This window comes from Mustela erminea, chromosome 3 (genome assembly GCF_009829155.1).
Source record: "Mustela erminea isolate mMusErm1 chromosome 3, mMusErm1.Pri, whole genome shotgun sequence".
Lineage (NCBI taxonomy): Eukaryota > Metazoa > Chordata > Mammalia > Carnivora > Mustelidae > Mustela > Mustela erminea.
In genome coordinates this window covers 123,558,529-123,577,079 of record NC_045616.1, presented here as the reverse complement: position 1 = coordinate 123,577,079, position 18,551 = coordinate 123,558,529, and the positions used below count along the sequence as shown (strand labels likewise).

The window sequence follows — 18,551 nt, the reverse complement described above, 5'->3', positions numbered from 1 at the left end:
ATTTGTGGGACGATTTACAAACATCAGACGCTTGTGGGTTTCCAGCCATAGTCAGCAGCACCAAAAGAGCACCCTCATCCTGAGGAAAGCATCAGAGTTAGGGGTGGGGGGGGGGTCATCGCTAACTCTGAGCCCAGAAAACCCATTTTCCTAATCTGTCCCCTCCCCCAGATTTTACATCTTTTTATCTGAGTGGGTCAAAGACTGAGTCTTGGGGCATCTGGGTGGCTCAGTGGGTTAAGCCTCTGCCTTCAGCTCAGGCCATGATCCCAGGGTCCTGAGATCAAACCCCGAGTCGGGCTCTCTGCTCAGGGGGGAACCTGCTTCTCCCCCTGCCTCTCTGCCTACTTGTGATTTCTGTCTGTCAAATAAATAAATAAAATCTTCTGAAAAAAAAAAAAAAAAAGACTGAGTCTTGACTGAAAACCATGATCCCAAGTCAATTTCCCCCAGAAAATCAAATCAGGGGAAAATCTAATTGATCGTAGAAGTTGGTTCTCAAGCAATAAGGCAGGTTAAATTAGAAAAGGTAAATGAGATTTCGGGCAGTGATTCTGTGGGGGGGCTTTTGGGTACTTTTCAGACTTCTCATTGCTGTCGGTGATGATTATCCTGTTAGTTCTTACTTGATTTTCTGACTCACAGTTTTGTTTCCCTCAACAACTGTTGAGGCACACTGTTCAGATACCTTTCTCGCGAACTGGAGGAAGAGGGGAGAGTGAAATATTTTCCAGGGGTGGTGTGCACAAAGCAAAGAAAGAAGAAGGGGAGATGGGATGAATGGTTATGGACATTCTGGGGGTGGGGAAGGATTGCTCCGAGCTGTGGGGCAGGTGTGACGGTCATGGTACCGGTGAACATTTGTGGAACACTTCATGCACTTTTTTAAATGCTTCGTGTGTATTAACCCATTTAGTGAGTTAATTAATGATTTAGTTAACTAGCTAACTCACTACATTTTGTCTTAAATTTAAGACAGCAGAAAAGTTGAATAAGGGGCAGGGACTCCTCGAGACAAAGATTCTGAGAAGGATATTATTCTCCCGCCTCAGACAGCAAAGTTGTCAGATGCAACACTTTCAGGGCTCAGTAACCAGCTTCTTGCCCTATAGCACAAGGGGGATTCGGGAGACCTGTAAGTGGAAGATAATTGAAAGTCCATGGTGCCTGGGTGGCCCAGTCAGTTAAGTGTCTGCCTTCGGCTCAAGTAATGATCTCAGGGTCTTGGGATCAAGTTCCATATCCTGCTTCTCCCTCTGCCCCTCATCCCACTCGTTCTCTCAATCTCTCTCTCTCCCAAATAAATAAAATCCTTAAAAAAAAAAGAAAGAAAGATAGAAAAAGGAAATCCTGCTTTCCTGTTACTTGTCTTTAAAAGGAGGAAGGCAGCTAAGATCAGTTTTGGAGGCCATCTTTGAGAATCTGAAGAGAGCTGTAGCATAATGCACATAATACCAAATTTTATATTTAATTAGAAATATTAGATCCCAGGCATATCCATCCAGATACGCTGTAGCAACAAGGTCATGAACACAAAAATTACTCCCTGCTCACCATAGATGTTCGTCCTGGGTTAGTCTTGGATCTGCACTCTAGGGCTCAATCAGGGATCTGAGCTGATGCACCCGGCACACCATCTGGGATATCCCTGGTTGCTGGGTTATGGAAAAGGCAATATGGCAGATCACAAACTGGCTGGCTCCGGTTGAAAATGACACACATGATTTCCACTCACTTTTCATTGCCAAGCAAGACACCATGTGCCATCCTTCCTTGTACCTAGAATAAATGATTCAAATTTCAGTGAACACCCATTAACCATGACCACACAAGGTCAAGAAGCCCTGAAGCAAGTATTTTGTAAATTCCTTTGCAGTTCAAGGTTCATGTGAGTCCAGATTAATTTATAATAAGCTTATTCAAAATTTAGGTAGTAAGCCTGCATGTCTAAATGGTAAACATCAATTCCCCTCCAATCAGGTGGTCATCTTTATAGTCAGGACAAGAGTGAGCTTTCTCCTAATAGAGTATGAGCAAAAGATTTGGGACTGTTGCTGCAACTTGGAGAATTGAGGAATTGAGAAGATCTCTCCCGATCTCCCCAGGGGCTTCTTACAAGAGAGAAGATCTGGTTCCTCATTGGCAAAGTTATCTCAGTAGCTTATACATAATGATGTTGGACCTGAGAGCTGGCAGTATCCCTCCCAACCCTGAATTTTTTTTATTCTAAGCAGGTGCCTACTAATATTAAATACCAGAGGCCAGATTTTAGAGTGGCCAAGCAAAGTATATCTCAGGGACAGGAGTTCTGGAAACATGGCCATGGAGAGTCTGGGCAAGATCATAGATCTATAAAGTAGTAGCTCTATTCAGTATCATCAAGTGCCCAACCTCCGTGACCGTAGGCCCTTCATAATCTCTACCAGATTTTTTTCTTAATTATATACTTTTGACATTTTCTCAATGTTATGGAAAGTGCCACTCAGATGAGTCCTCTCACCAACCTCCTTCCAATTAGAGTGTCACCCCTTTATGCCTCCTTTGTACAAAACCCATACTACCATTGACCACCCTCATTTTATAGATGTCAAAACTAGAGGCCCAGAGAGGGGAATGTCACTTGCTTTGCTCCAAGCCCGTTGGAGGTAGGGTCAGTTGCCCCTTTCTTTGAGACCCGTGTCAACTGCAAGAACCAAATTCTCTTGAGAAGTCTGGGACCTGAGAAGTCTGTGACCTTGAGAAGAAATTCTCTTGAGAAGTCCTGGTTTTGATCCAGAATCACCCAAGAACTGTTATTTCTGAATCATTTACCTTGAAATACTCTACTTCTTTTACTTTACTTTTAGTTCTTCTTTACTTTACTTTAGTACTTTACTTTAGTTCTTCTATAAATTTGACCTCTATTATGGCAAGGAAAGCTTATGCTCACTCATAAGTCTTTGCCTGCTTAAGGAGATTCATGGACTCACATCTCCATGATGACTTAGCTTGGCATATGTGACCTGCTGATGTATTGAAGGTACTTGGCTAATTACCTGCACGTGTTCTGCTTTTTCTCCCAGTTAGGATTATGATAATGTCTTGTAACAGAGTTTGTAAAGGAGACAGGCCTTCTGGATAGTGATCTCTTTGTTTCTTCCTACAGTTCCTTATCAGCAGAATCCTTACAATCCCCGAGGCAGCTCCAATGTCATCCAGTGCTACCGCTGTGGAGACACCTGCAAAGGAGAAGTGGTCCGTGTCCACAACAACCACTTTCACATCAGATGCTTCACCTGCCAAGGTAGGAAGCCCAGGCTCCCAGCTCCCTTGTCAGATGGCAGGACATGCACGGGGGAGACAGAAAAAACACAGGCAGTTAAGCTACTTCTACAGCCCTAGAGAAACTCTCCTTGAGCCTTTATTAGAATTCTCCCTTGGGCAGTATGGAGGGAAGTGGGAAGGAAAATTCTAGACATGGGGGAGGGAGGGAAGCTGGGGACCTCAGAATGGCAGTGCTGACGCAGAAGGAAAAAGGCAATCCTGCAAGTTTTACCTAAACATCTGGAAAGACTCCTGGCTCGTGCCTCTAAACCAATTTGAGAGTGAATGAAAGAGTGGGGCTCTGGGATGAGCCCCTCTTCTATGACCAGTCCTCAAACAGGGGAGAAGGTACATTATGACTTCACTGAGGTCTGTAATTTGGGAGCAGATGGATGTCGGGTTACCTCTTAAAAACTACAAGTTCCTAAACAAGTGGGATAACTAGCAGCAAGAAGAAAGTAGGACTCTGCTGAAAGAGCCCGGGAGCCCTCTGGCCTGGGCAGGGCAACCGTCCCTCCGCCGTGGTCCCTGACAGATGCCTCTCCAGTGTCCACCTTGAACTCCTCATCCAGGCTTTCTCTTCCCCAGAGCAGCTATTTTGAGGTTGGATGGCCCCGTGGGTTTGGGAAATGTTTGAGCCCAAACCAGTAACTTGCACCTGCAGTTTCTAGATTTGTTCTCACAAAGTGTGATGAGTCCTTCATGTGTGCTGTTCCCTGGGGCTGGCGCTCACGTATTTGCAGCCAAGTCTCCCTGGCCCTGATGACCCTGTGGGTCCTCACCTTGAGCTTCATCTGAAATGATTCCAACTTGTATCATCTTGGAGTCTTCTTCCTTGATCCATTCTGGTCTGTCACTGTCATTCTTAAAGCATGGTGCCCAGAACAGACCACGGTTATCAAAGTCTGGCAGACAGAGTAGGGACACCGTTTCTGTTAATACGATTGATGCTGAATTGACCTCCGGAGGAGTCGCTTCATGGCATTAACATATATTGAATTTAAGATCAATTGAAACCTCAGATCTTTTCATTTTAATAACTGTTTCCAACCTCAGTCTTATGTGTCTGAGATTGACTTCCCCTGCCACTGAGAAAAATTCTGGATTTCTTTCTCAGGATCTCAATAGACTCTGCATTGAGCAAATAAATGACATATTCATATGTCCTAATGATTTTAGTGGAAGCATATATGGAATATATTTTAATTGATGTGATTTGAATTCCAGATTGAGGCTTGGCACACCCCTTTAGTGTAAGCTGACTTGCAAAAGTGTCCTGGCGAGTGACCATTTCTACATCCCCAGAAGCTGGGGCAGGACAAAGGGTAAAAACAGTAAAATTGTTCTAAGGAGGCCTGAGCTAGGACTGTATGATCATATTCTTAAGAAAGTCTATTAGTTACCCTTTGCTTAGACCAAAATTTAGTAGTTTTAGGTAATTTTTTGTTTAGCTCATGATTCTCTGGGTTGGCAGGGCAGCTCTCCCAGGCTAAGCTGGCTCTCCTTGTCTCCACTCACCTTATCATGATGCTATTGCTGGGTCAGCTGGCAGTGGTTTGCAGGCTGTCAGGCTGAGTGCCTGCATCTGGCTTCTCATCCTCCAGTAGCCTGGCTTGGACTCATTTGCATGGTGGTCTCAGAGTTCCAAGCATAACCAGGGAGCAAGCTTCGGAAAGCAAGACCTTTTTAAGCCTCAGCTTATGTCATACCTGCCAATGTCCCATTGGCCAAAATGAGTCAAGGGGCCGACCCAGGTTCAAGATCATGGAGAAATAAACCTTGCCCTTGGTGGGAGGATTTGCAGACTTCAAGGGTGTGAATACAGAGAAAGGAAGAATTTGGACATTTTGACAATCAACCACAGGGAGGTTGGAAAACATCTTTCCACGGAGATTTTAAGGGAAAAAAAACAGATTTACTTTTCTGACTGTTTTCAATGTCAACTTGCTTAGAAGTGAAAGAAATGAAAGAATTTTTGTTTCCAGCAGTAACAGTTATAGTTACCTTAAATAGCTTCATTTGAAAAAGTTAAAATCTCTATGACTATTTCTTACAGTTCTTTTACCATGCACTACTGTGCTGACATGAAATGAAAGAACCCGCAGAGGTAAAAAAACAAAAGTAAAAGCAGAAATCCTCGTGTGCCTGCCAGCGCAAGATTTAATCCTGATGGTTTATGCTCAACCTTGGCAACCTTGAGCTTTTGCCTTGATGGCTGCATAGATGACGGAGACATAGGAAGTAGAGGCTAGAGTCTGGTCTAAGTAGGAATCTAATAGGAGACCTCTGAGTAAAGCTGAGATTTTCCCCTATGAAAATCTTACTTTCAATGTATGGATGGGTGAGAAATAAACTGGAAGAGGAGACAGCAAGGAACCTTTTCTGTACCAACTTTGGCACTGGGTAGAGCAGAATAAAACTTGTATCAAAATGTCTACCCATAATCCACCCTTAATATGGATTCACGTTCTATATTCATGCTATATATTTGGCATAAATATTTAAAAAGGTGAAACAGAATTTAAAAGAAAGTCATCTTATACTTGGCAAATGGCAGAAACAAGTGATATTCCTCTTTGGAGGAATTCAGCTTTACTCCAGGACTCAAAGAACTCCCACAGGTAACATTATTAGCCAGATGAGTAACTCACAGTCAAAAACACACAAATCATACTGGGGGTAGAACACCACAAAAACAAAGAAGAGAAGAATCAGAACCTCAAAGACTTCATAAGTTGGCATTTTCTGACATTATATAATGATTACATACAATACATTTAAATAAGTAAGAAGAGCCATTTTAAAAAAAGAACAAGAACAGAAACATTATAGCAAGTAGCACAGCAGATTTGAAAAAGAAACAAAATTTTAGAAATAAAAATAAATAATATTTGAAATTTAAAAGTCAGTGTATGGATTATATAGCAGATTAGATGTTACTGAAGAAAGAATTAATGAACTGTAGGATTTAGCCAAGAAATAGATATATACATTTGGTTCAGAAATATAAGAAGGAGGTAAAAATAAAAGAGAAATTTATGCATGGAGAAAATAGTGGAAAGGTTTGACATATATGCAATCAGAGTTCTAGAGATATGTAATTGAATACATGAGTGGGAGGATATTTGGAGACATGACAGCTGTGAATGTTCTAGAACCACTCAAAGACACAAATCATTGGATCCAGAAACTTAATAAATACCAGTAGAAAAGTATAAAAGAACTCCACTTATATACATCATCAGAGTGAAACCGCAGATCACCAAAGACAAAAGACAATTTTAAGAACAGCCAGAGAGAAGAAATAGATCATCTGCCTATGAATGGTAAGTAGATTGACCGCTGACATGTTAGTAGCAACAAGGAAGCCAGAGACGAGTGGGGTAATAGCTGTATATACTAAAAGAAATAACTGTAAATTTAGAATTATGTGTTCAGCAAAAATATTTCTCAAGAACCAAACAAACCTATAGCTAACATCATATTTAATGGTGAAAGACTACCTGCCTGCCTGCCTTCCTGTAAAGTCAAAAGTAGCAAAAGGATGTTTTCTCTTACTACTCCCATTCAACTCTGTACCATAGGCTTCTATTGGGTCAGTTACACAAGAAAATGAAGTAAAAGACATCCAGATTGAAAAAGTAAGAGGAAAGTTATTTCTATATGCACATGACATGATCTCATAAATAGCAAATCCTAAGGAATGCACTAAAAAGCTATTAGTAATAACAACTAAGTTCATCAGGGTTTGGGGGTGAAATATCAATTGAATTTCTATACATTTACAATGAATGATCTGAAAATAAAATTAGAAATGATTTATTTGTAATAGCATCAAAAATAAAATACATAGGAATAAATTTAACAAAAGTATAAAATTTATACTCTGAAAAGAAATATTAAAGAAGATCTAAATAAATGAAATCTCGTGTTCATGGATTGGAAGTCTTAATATTGTCAAGATGGCAGTATTCTTCAGACTAACCCACAGATCTGATGCTCTCTTACTCAGCTCAGGTTTCCACAGTAAAATACTGTAAGTTGAGTGGCTTAAACAGAAATTTATCTTGTCACAGTTTCAGAGGCCGGAAGTCCAAGATCAAGGTGCCAGCATGGTTGGGTTCTGGTGAGAGCTCCCTTCTTGGCTTGCAGATAGCCATCTTCTTTCTGTGCTCTCACATGTCAGAGAGAGAGAGAGAGAAAGAGAGAGAGAGAGAGATGGCAAGCTGGCTGGTGTCTCTTCTAAAAAGGGCACTAATCTCATAATAAGGGTCCCACCCTTATAACCTCATCTAAACCTAAGTATCTCTTCAAGGCTCCTACACAAATACCATGACACTGGGAGTTAGGGCTTCAAAATACAAATCTGGGGCAGAATAATATTCTGTTCATAGCGAATACAATGCCCATAAAAATCCCAGCTGACTTCCTTGAAGAAATTGACAAGCTGATTGTGAGATTAATATGGAATTGCAGAGGACATAGAATAGCCAAAACATTTCTGGAAAAAAAAAAAAAAAGAACAAAGCTGGAGGACTCAAACTTCCCATTTTCAAAACTTACTACAAAGCTACAGTAGATAAGACAATATGGTATTAGCCCATGAATAGACATATAGATCAATAGAATTGGGAGAGCAGAAATAAACCCTTAGGTTTATGGTCAGGTGATTGTCAGCAAAGCTACCAAGACAATTATATGGGGAAAGAAGAGTCTTCAACAAATGGTGCTAGGAAAACTGGACATACATATGCAAAAAAACAACCAAAAAACATGAAGTTGGACTCCTTCCTCACACCATACATAATAATTAGCTCAAAATAAGTCAAAAAACCTACCTGTAAGAGCAGAAACTATAAAACTCTCAGGAGAAAATACAAGAGTAAGTCTTTGTGACCTTGAGTTAGTCAAAGACTTCTTGGCGTGGATACCAGAAGTACAAACAACAGAAGAAAAATAGATGAATTAGGTGTCATCAAAATTAAACACTTCTCTGTGCTTCAAATATACCATCAAGAATGTAAAAAGGCAACCCACTGAATGGGAAAGGAAATTTGCAAAACATACATCTGGTAAAGAACTTGTATCTAAACTATATAAAATATTCTTACAACTTACAAATAATCCGATTTCGAAATGGGCAAAGGATCCAAAGAGACTTTTCTTCAAAGAAGTTCTACACACGTCCAGCAAGCACATGGGAAAAATGCTCAATATCATTAGCCATCTGAGAATGCACATCAAACCACAAGGAGACACATGTCATACCCACAAGATCGGCCATCTTCAAAAAGACAGAATCCGGCAAGTGTTGTCAAGAATGTGGAGAAATTGGAACCCTCACCCACTGCGGGTGGGAATGCAAAGTGCACAGCTGCTGTGGAAAACCGTCTTGCAGTTCCTCTAGGAGTTCAATGTAGAGTAACCCTATGACTTAACAATTTCAAAGTCATAAGATGTATGCTTAAGAGAAATGAAAACATATGTCCACACAAACACTTGTGCATGACTGTTCATGGCACTATTGTTCATCAAGTAAAAAATTGGAAACAAATCAAATATCCATCAACCAATGAACAGATAAATAAAATACAGTGGAATATTTTGTAGCAATACATCTGCATAGATGAACCCTGAAAACACAAATGGCCCATAAACATATAAGAAGATTCTCAATTTCATTAATAAGCAGGGAAGTGAAATTTAAAATCACAATAAGATGGGGAACCTGGGTGACTCAGTCAGTTGAGCGGCTGACTCTTGATTTCAGCTTGGGTCATGGTCTCAGAGTCGTGAGATTGAGCCCCAAGTAGGGCTCGCACTAGGCATGGAGGCTGCTTGGGTTTCTCTCTTTCCCTCTCCCTCTTTCCCTACCCTCACCCCCTGGCACCCTGCTTGTGCACATGCACACAAGTGTGCTCCCACTTGGAAGGAAGGAAGGAAGGAAAGGAGGGAGAGAGAGAGAGAGAAAGAAAGAAAAGAAGAAAAGGAAAGGGAAGGGGAGGGGAGGGGAGGGAGAAAAGAAAGAGTGTGTTTTTAAAAATTAATTAATTAATTACCTGAAATCACAATAAGATGACATTTTACAGCCACTATGTCAATGCATATATTATCAGCTTCCAATGGTGATATGGATCGGTGGAAACTGCTGGTGGGAAAGCAAATGGGAAAAACTCTTTGGAAAACTACAAGGCTTCACCTCACAGGTAAAAGAATGCCCAAAGCAGCATTTCCATAAAAGAAAAAAAAATTGCAACCAGGTCAAATGTCCTTCGGCAGTGGAGTAGATCGCTTGTGATACAGACCGTAGGATATAGCAGAAAAACCCAGTTACAGGCGTCGACCTGGACGCATCTCCAGCACATCATCCTGAAAGTACGAAGCAAGCACAGAAGAATAAATGCAGTGGGGTTCCACGAACATAAAGTTCAAAAAAGGCAAAACTAAACAAGGCATTATTTGTGGATACATCAGAGGTGGTTAAAGTAGAAAGAAAAGCAAGAGAATAACAAACAACAGTTAGGGACAACATGGGGAAGGGGATGCTTTCGGGAGATGCAAACAGGCTTCCGAGGCACGGGGAATGTTCTGTTTCATCGAGTGGGAAGCGGGTAGCTGGGAGTGTATTTTATTCTTCTTCTTCTTTAAACCGTGCTTGTATATTTACTCCTTTTTCTGTATGTATAATGTAGTTCACATTTAAACATTTAAATGTTAAATAGATCGCCCTCAGGAACCCTTCTAAAGCTTGGGTTTTGAAAACCCCGTCTCGTTTGCAAAGTTGAAAACCAACAGAATCCTATGGGAAACCCATGTACTCACGGGTCTCCGTGCGTTCTCAGTTTCTTCTTCATTTCACAAATGAGGCAGCTGAGCTTGAGAGAGGTGGGGTAACCTTTTCAAAGCCACACGGCACCTGAGTGGTAGAACAGAAACATGGACCCCGGTCCACTGACCCGCAACACAGTCAGTCCATTTTCCCCTGAAATGCACTATGACTGTGGGCAAGGTCTCTTTCTGGGCATCTTTTAACAATGAACACTCATTCTAGATTTTCTCAAAGTGATTCTAACTTCTCATATTCTGTCCCACTGTCAAACCCATTGATCTGCTTTTTTTTTTTTTCCTCTCGTTAATAGACTTCACTTTTTTGATTCACAGAATAACGTCTGCCCTGAGTGTGTTAACTTCCGCAGCAGTTACATGCTGCGGACCCTCTCCAAGGCCTTTCCTGTTATTTGGATGTCAGGCTCTGCTCAGCCTCAGACACATCTGTCGTGCTGTCCAGCTTGCCTTCCATCCCCGTGCTCCCCACTGTATTTCCAGGAACCCCCTGAGATTCTTATCAACCTTTACATCCTTTCTACCAAAAACTTCCTCCTGCAGCTCCTTGGGGGAAACGGAGGAACCGATTGTTCCAAGTTTTCTTACCGCCTCCTGGGTTTGTCCACTGGGAGAGGTGGCTCTGGGGGTGGAGCTGGCAGGGGAAACAAAGGGGAGAAAAGAAGGAAAAAAACAGGAGCTGTTTCCAATGAGGTCGTAGGCCATGACCTCACTAATTCCACAGCCGTGAAGTCAATCGATCTGCCACCTGCACGCCCCAGAACGCCCTGTACTCTGGCCTGGCCTGCTCTTGAGGCATTGTTTGCTGTGATGAATTTTCACGAAGCCTGGTAGAAGATCAACCCTCCCGCCATCAACTACCACCACCCCCTGTGCGAATAGGCCCTGCTTCTCTGCAGGCAGGGGTGGGCTCCAGGGCCCGCCAGCCCCACCTCGTACTGAGTTTAAAATGTTTAGGCCCCTGGTAGACCCCGAAAGGAGCAATGCTTCTCCTAGACTCATGGCATGCTGGTGTTAGAAGAAAAGCTCAGGTCACTTTTTAATCCACCTTCTTCATTATACATGCATGTGAACAGGGACCAAGTTCATTGTCAGCCAGAGAGTTAGCGGCAGTGACAAACCCAGAGCCCAGGTGGTCCAGTTCACAGACTATCATGACTCCCACTGTGCTGCACGGTCCCCCCAATGCTGTGACCTCTGGGGCTGCCCTCTGGCTCACTCATCCTGGCCCCATAAGCCTGCCTCTGGCCTGCAAGGTGAACACACACTTGTGCCATGTGTCTCTCTTTAACCTGACTGCTTTTGCATGACAAGATTCCCTATGAGCAAGGAGACAGTATTTGCTGGGATAGCCTCACCCAATCCAAGCCAGGTCCCCACAATTACAGGCTTGGAATTCTTATCTTATTGGTTTCCACACCATTGATCATGCCTCAGAACGCTGATCCATGCTCACCAAGACCTCAGGAAACCAATGTTTAAAATCAGAGTGCCCTTTTATTGATGGAGAGATGTCATTCTCTGTTATAGTAGTTTGCATTGCCCTGACCAGCTTCTTCTCTCCCAAAAGTCTACCTAGTAAGTCAAACTGTAAGTCACATAGTCAATATAGACTCAGAACAAGGGGGCTGGTCAAAGGGTTGGAATGGGCTCCCCAATGGCCTTCCCTTGATGGCTGGTCAGCCTCTTCTGGGCTGCCACCCCTGCTTTAGCCAGATCAATACATTCAGCAGTTCTGGTGGCCCTAAGAGCCATTTGATCTCTTGGAAGAAACTTTGCCTCTTTCTGTCTTTCCCATTAGGTGTGGATTTTGTAACTTAACCCTTGGAGGGAAATCTCACTTCCCACGTTTCTAAGTCCTTTGGAGGTAGGGAGTCCCACATGATTCGGTCATTAAAGCACCTATAACTACCTCTACCTACTCCTCTGTTATCTGCCCTATGCATCTTCGTATTGTCCGCAAGGATATCCCATAAGACCTGGTGACATATGTTGCCTGTCTGTGCAAAAGCTAGCAATGCAATTGGTCATTTTTGCAACTGAGTGATGGGACATCATTATAACCTTCTCTCTTCTTTTGTTTATGTCAGAGAGTTTCAAAATATTTTTTTAAGGTTTTAAAAAACTAGGAGAAAAACCATCCATGGCTCCTCAATATCACACAAAGCCTAAACTTCTTAAGCTGGACTCAGGCTCTCCTCCAACTGGCCTGTCAATGTCTTCCTGTTATTACTGCCCTTCACACCCTAAAAATACCACACCGCCACACAGATATCACTTGCAACTTCCTGCTTGTGTTTTAGCTCATTTTCCACCTTCAGGGTTCAACTTAATGCCGCCTCCTCCAAGAAGCCTACCATGATCCCTCCCCCACAACTTTGCTCCCTTTTCCTCCCCACTCCTGGCACTTGCTACCCGCTCCAGCCCATGGCCTGTTGTCCATGATGTATGTTCTATAAGGTCGTCTTTGGGCGTATACTGTTAGCTCTTCATGGTTCAGGGATTGCGTTTTATCATTCTTGCCTTGGAACAGACCAACTCTTTATGTCTATGGTGAGAGCAGATTATAAATTTCCAACCATTCATCCCATTGCCATCCTAAATTGTCTTCACCTTGCACAGAATCATACACAGGGAAAGTACCCAGGGACATTTTTACTGATCTTATCCAATTCATGAGATAGTATGGCCTTGTGTGGGCTACGCAGCCCTAAACTTCCATCCATGCACGAGATGGGGGTACGACGTCAGTGGTCTCATCTGAATCAGCTGGGGAGTGCACCAAAATGCAAATCCCTGGGGCCTTGCCCCCAGGGGGTCTGATTCAGGCCCAGGCATCAGCATCTTAAGGAGCCCATGGTTGCTTCCAATGCAAAGGGTCTTCAGGACACACTTTAAGGAACACTAGCCCGCACGAGGTCCTATGTGCCACCATTTGGGGGCCACTTATGACCAAGTCACATGCCAGCCTTGTCCCCTGCGAGAACCTCATGCTGGTCAACCTTCCCTGGACTCACCCTGCCCTCGATCTTCTCCTTGTGCCCCGCAGTATGTGGCTGCGGCCTGGCCCAGTCGGGCTTCTTCTTCAAGAACCAGGAGTACATCTGCACCCAGGACTACCAGCAGCTCTACGGCACCCGCTGCGACAGCTGTAGGGACTTCATCACCGGCGAGGTCATCTCCGCCCTGGGCCGCACCTACCACCCCAAGTGCTTCGTGTGCAGCTTGTGCAGGTGAGCAGGTGGGGGAGGCCGGCCCCTCCACCTGGGCCCCGTGGCAATCTGGGGGCTCCCAGGGCTGGATGCTGGACACTTGGATTTCTAGACTGTCCTGGGCAGAATGATGTGACAGCAGCCGAATCCTGTCTGTCAAAGGTGATCTCCTGCGAAACACTAGTTTGCCTAGAGATCCAGACAGAGCGAGGACCTGAGCCCCCGCCCTCAGCCTCCCATTTCCCATCAGAAGTCCTCAGAGGAACTACCGAGTACCCTGAACCCATTCTGGAAATGGGGCAACTGGGCCAGCTCCTACCCCGTCAGCCACATGTAGTGTAGAGATATGTTTGTAGCCTTCCCCCATGACCCTGACAAGTGATGCCCTCTCTGTAAGCCTCAGCTTTTTCATCGGTAAAACGGGCATCAAAACCATTGCCGCATTGTTGGCTTTTCGTGAAAAATAATGAGATGGTATTTGCAAAGACTGTAGCTCAGTAACGGGGACGTAATTGTGTCTGCTTTTGCTGTTCTTGTCATTATATGACAACCATCTAGCCTCTCAGGCAAGCTGGTAGGCAATGGGAAGTTCACCCTTCCCTCCCCCTCATGCCCTGGGCCCCTGTTCCTTGTTACCTCAGCAGACATATGTGAAGGGTCCACCGTGTGCCAAGCACTGCATTAAGGAGATGCAAAAAATAAAGGAGGCCTCAGCCTTGCCTACAAATACATTAAAATTTAATGGACTGTTCTGATTAAGTCATATGTAGAAACGTGGTTTGGAATAAATGTATGCTTTTTTTAATTAGGAAAGGAATTTATGGATTATTCTCCCCATAAAATAACTACCTGTTAGTTACCAGTTAGGGTTCCTGCTGAGACTAATGACACAGTGTACAAGAAAATAAAATCACCCTGTGGAATCCATTCACTCATCCATCTCCTAAAACCTGGGTGCTGGGTCCCAGAATCCCAGACCCACTCAAGGCTAGCACAGTAAGGTCCATATGTTGGGGGTTTTTTTGTTTTGGTTTTGGTTTTTTTGAGGAATTTATTTAGTTATTTGACAGACAGAGAGAGAGAGGAAGGAGAAAGAGGCTCCCCACTGAGCAGGGAGCCCAATGTAGGACTCAATCCCAGGACCCCGAGATCATGACCTGAACCAAACGCAGTTGCTTAACCAACTGAGCCACCCAGGTGTCCCAGGTCCAGACAGTTTAGAGTGAAGTTTCTGTCAAGCCCCACACAGAGGCAGTGCCTCCCCCAGCATCATGCTGTGTCCTTTACCAGAAGTCAGTGTCTGGGCCTCGATGAGAAACCAGCTCTCCCAACTCACCCCAGCACTCCCTCCCATGCCCCACGTTGCAAATACAAGGGCAGGGGAGCCCCCAGAAGCCTATGTCCGGGGCTGCCCTCAGAGTCTGTGTAATGGGGTCTCCCAGACTTCATGCGTGAGAGCCCCTGAACAATGGACTCGACGCTGCCAGGGACTCGATGTACAGTTCATCTTTGTTAGGGAGGCAGGACACGGACAAGTTCGAGACCTCTGAACTCTGAAACCCAAACTGCACAATGGCAGAGGAGAGGAAGAGGTTATTGGTGGCTTTCTAAAGGTCCTGGCCAGTGAAAGGAAGACATTTTGGTGAATTTAGGAGTTGAATGAGTTCTTCTTGATATTGGGGGATAGAGGAGATTGGGATGGAAAAAGTCTTTCTGGAAAGAAGGGGCAACTCTGGGAGGAATTATTAACCAATTCGTTCACAGATGAGAAATGTGAGCTTCACTAAGTGTCACGATTGGCCTGGTGTTCGTCATACCAGTGGTCCAAGTGGGCCTCCAGTTCCAGTCGTGGTCCCAACTGAGTTGATTCAGCCCCAGTCTGGCACTGTGAACAGCACTTGAATTTACCTTGTCTAATAGAAGGCAGGCTGCGTGTGGTGCCAGCGAGCTTCGAACCCATCTTCTGTCAGCTCACCAATAGACATGGAATCCCTCAAAAGAAGAGGTGTTGAATTTCTCTTCTATCTCCCTTGCAGGAAGCCTTTCCCCATTGGAGACAAGGTGACCTTCAGCGGGAAGGAATGCGTGTGTCAAACATGCTCCCAGTCCATGACCAGCAGTAAGCCCATCAAGATCCGTGGGCCAAGCCGTGAGTGCTCCTCCCAGGCACCTCCGTGTCTGCGGGCCATGCATCCTAGGGCTCCCTGTCCCGGCTCCGGCATCCGTTCCTGCAGGCCTGGAGGGAAGTGGGGGAGGTTTCCACACTGGAGGACTCCTGAAGCCTGACCCAGTTGGCATTCAGCCCAGACTCACCAGCTTCCTTAAGCAGAAATGCAGGGAAAGCAGACTGTTGACTAGAAACAGTGACAGCCTGTACCATGCTTGGCCACTTGGGTGGGGCTCTTCTGGGATGAGCTAGGCTCCCCATCTCATCTCCCTTCTGGATCTGTGTTCCTCAGGGCACCCGAACAGGGCTGAAGAAGCCACCAAGGGTTCTCAATTTCTATAAATGCCACTAAAAAGTATACACAGACACATCTTAAAAAGGAGAAATATGGGAGCAAACCACAAGGGATGGGCTAGTGTCTCTTAGAAAGTGTCCCAGGGAAACCTTCACTGCATAATGCTAAACATACAAATTTTTAGGCCCACTTTGGACTTCTTTTTTTAAATTTTCTTTAATCTTTTTCTTTAATCTTTTTTTTAAGATTTTATTTATTTACTTGACAGAGAGCAAGAGAGAGAGAGAGAGAGAATGAGCCGGGGCAGGGGGGCAGGGAGGGGCAAAGGGAAAAGCAGAAAAGCAGACTCCCTGCTGAGCAGGGAACCCAATGTGGGGCTCGCCCCCAGGCCTCTGAGATCATGACCTGAACTGAAGACAGACCTTAACCCACTGGGCCACCCAGGCAACCCCCCCGCACTTTGGACTTCTAAGAAAGGAACCTAGAAGTCTGCATTCTTAATAAGCTTCCTAGGTGATGCATTTGCTGCTCCTAAGACTGAGAACCAGTGTTTAGAGATGAAGCGAACATCTATAACACCAGAGTGAATATTATATTTCATCACCAAACTGTAGATCTGGGGGGAAACTGAGGCTCAGGAGTGCACTTCGGAACAGTCATTTGAATTCGTGGAACATCCATTCCACTCAAGTGTGTCTAGTGGTAAGATGTCTAAATCACTGGTCCCAGATGCCCTGGATGGGCTGCTGACAGCAGGTGCCCACCCACACAAGACCCTGGCTCCCGGGGCTTGCCGCAAGCCACACTGGGCTCAGGGGTTCTTTCCCATTACATGACAGCCCAACCGGCCCCACAGCAAAATCAATGAAAGTCCATTAGCTGCCTGCATGCGGGCGCGGGCACCGAGAGAGTCAGCAGGCCGGGGCTGCATCCTTCCAAGGGGCTGAGACAGAACACCCTGAGTCAGCAGGGCTGGGCCCCGAGGGGCTCCATCAGAGCCTGCCGTGGGAAGCTGGGGAGAAAGACGATGGGAAGGCTTCCTCCTTCGCCATTCCTTCCTCCCAATCTAATCAGATCTACTCGCAAAATGCAAGTGGTAAGATGTCTAAATCACTGGTCCCAGATGCCCTGGATGGGCTGCTGACAGCAGGTGCCCACCCACACAAGACCCTGGCTCCCGGGGCTTGCCGCAAGCCACACTGGGCTCAGGGGTTCTTTCCCATTACATGACAGCCCAACCGGCCCCACAGCAAAATCAATGAAAGTCTTCAAGAAGACTTTGCTGGTCTGAGCAGGTTCCCATCTCAAGGTGCCTGAGTGTACACACTGTTCTCCTTCATGATTCCTTGAAAGCCTAGTGCAGGATGACAGCAGGGCTGGAGGGCTGGGATGCGGGGCCACGGCCCTGTGACTGATACTGTGAAGGCCCCCAGAGGCCAGCAGGATGGCGTGTGAGGCAGTAGAGAGAGGCAGGCTGGGGCCGGGAGCGTGAGCCTTGCTGGGGCTCCGTTTACCCAGCTCTGTGGAAAGCAAATGTGTTAGTATCCAGGAGCCAGACTAGCATACGCCGTGGTGTGTAATATGTTCTCTGAATATAAAGTGAGGATGCTGTGGACTTGGAGATTTAATCTGGAAAGCACACCAAAGAGAGAGTACGATTCCTGAATCTGTTACTTCTCCTGGCTCGTGCTGCATTACTACACGCATCAGGGACCTCGGAGAGGTAGGACAGTTCCTTGGCTGAGTGTGGGAATCCTGTATGCGAGTGTGTCCTTGAGGAGAGGTGCTAAATGTCTCCACCATAATTCTGCAAGTCCAAAAACAGAGGAAGGTGAAGAAGAGTGAATAATGAGAAGCAAGTACGCGTATAAGCAGTCTCCAGGTGGAGGGCCCGGGATCGTGGCTCATCTTGTTACTCACAAAGCAAAGACTGCGAACTGTGGATCTACGGGGAATATGTTTCATGGAAGTGTTTTCTCCCGAAAGGTGGTCACTGTCCATGCTAAAGATAACTAGAGAGGTTGCTGGGAGTTGTGCTGAGTTCCCAAAGGAGAGACGGAACCAAAACCAGATTCAAAAGAGGACTGAGATGAAGAATGTATCATGGAAAAAGAAAAAAAGAGGAAGAAAAAACCTGATGTATTTTTATCTATAGGGGTGTGACCTTTCACTCCTGGAGGGTGAATAAAGACGTTCTGGAACAGCAGGAGCAGTTATCTACTCAAAATAGATCAAGAAGAAGACTCTGGAACTATCAAGAGAAAAAATAACTTTTTATAAAAATAAGTGTTTCCTCACCATCCTCACTAAGAGGAATCAGCAGTGGGAGCAACATCAGCTTCACTGTCACAACTGTCACCACCATCACCACCACCACCATCACCACTGTCGCCATCACCACTGTCACCACCATCACTCCCAACACCAACACTAGCATCACAGTTGTCACCACCACCACAACCATCAACATCACCACTGTCACCACCATCACTACCAACACCAACACCACCATCAACACCACCACTGTCACCACCACTACCACCATCCCCATCACCACCACCACCATCACAACTGTCACCACCATCACCACCAACACCAACATCACCATCATAATTGTCACCATCACCACCATTACCATCACAGCTATCACCATCATCACCACCACTACCATCACAACTGTCATCATCACCACCACCATCATCATCACAACTGTAATCACCATCACTACGAA

General features: G+C 45.1%; 1 protein-coding gene across 7 annotated transcripts in view; it reads left to right on the top strand.

Annotated features, from left to right (window-relative positions):
• Positions 1-18,551, top strand: part of ABLIM3 (actin binding LIM protein family member 3) — a 109,361-nt gene that overhangs the window by 34,798 nt on the left and 56,012 nt on the right. For all 7 annotated transcript variants that reach the window (XM_032337376.1, XM_032337375.1, XM_032337374.1 and 4 more), the window contains exons 3-5: positions 3,146-3,283; positions 13,196-13,379; positions 15,395-15,507. In XM_032337376.1, coding sequence (XP_032193267.1) covers positions 3,146-3,283; positions 13,196-13,379; positions 15,395-15,507 — 435 coding nt within the window. The remainder of the gene's footprint in view (positions 1-3,145; positions 3,284-13,195; positions 13,380-15,394; positions 15,508-18,551) is intronic.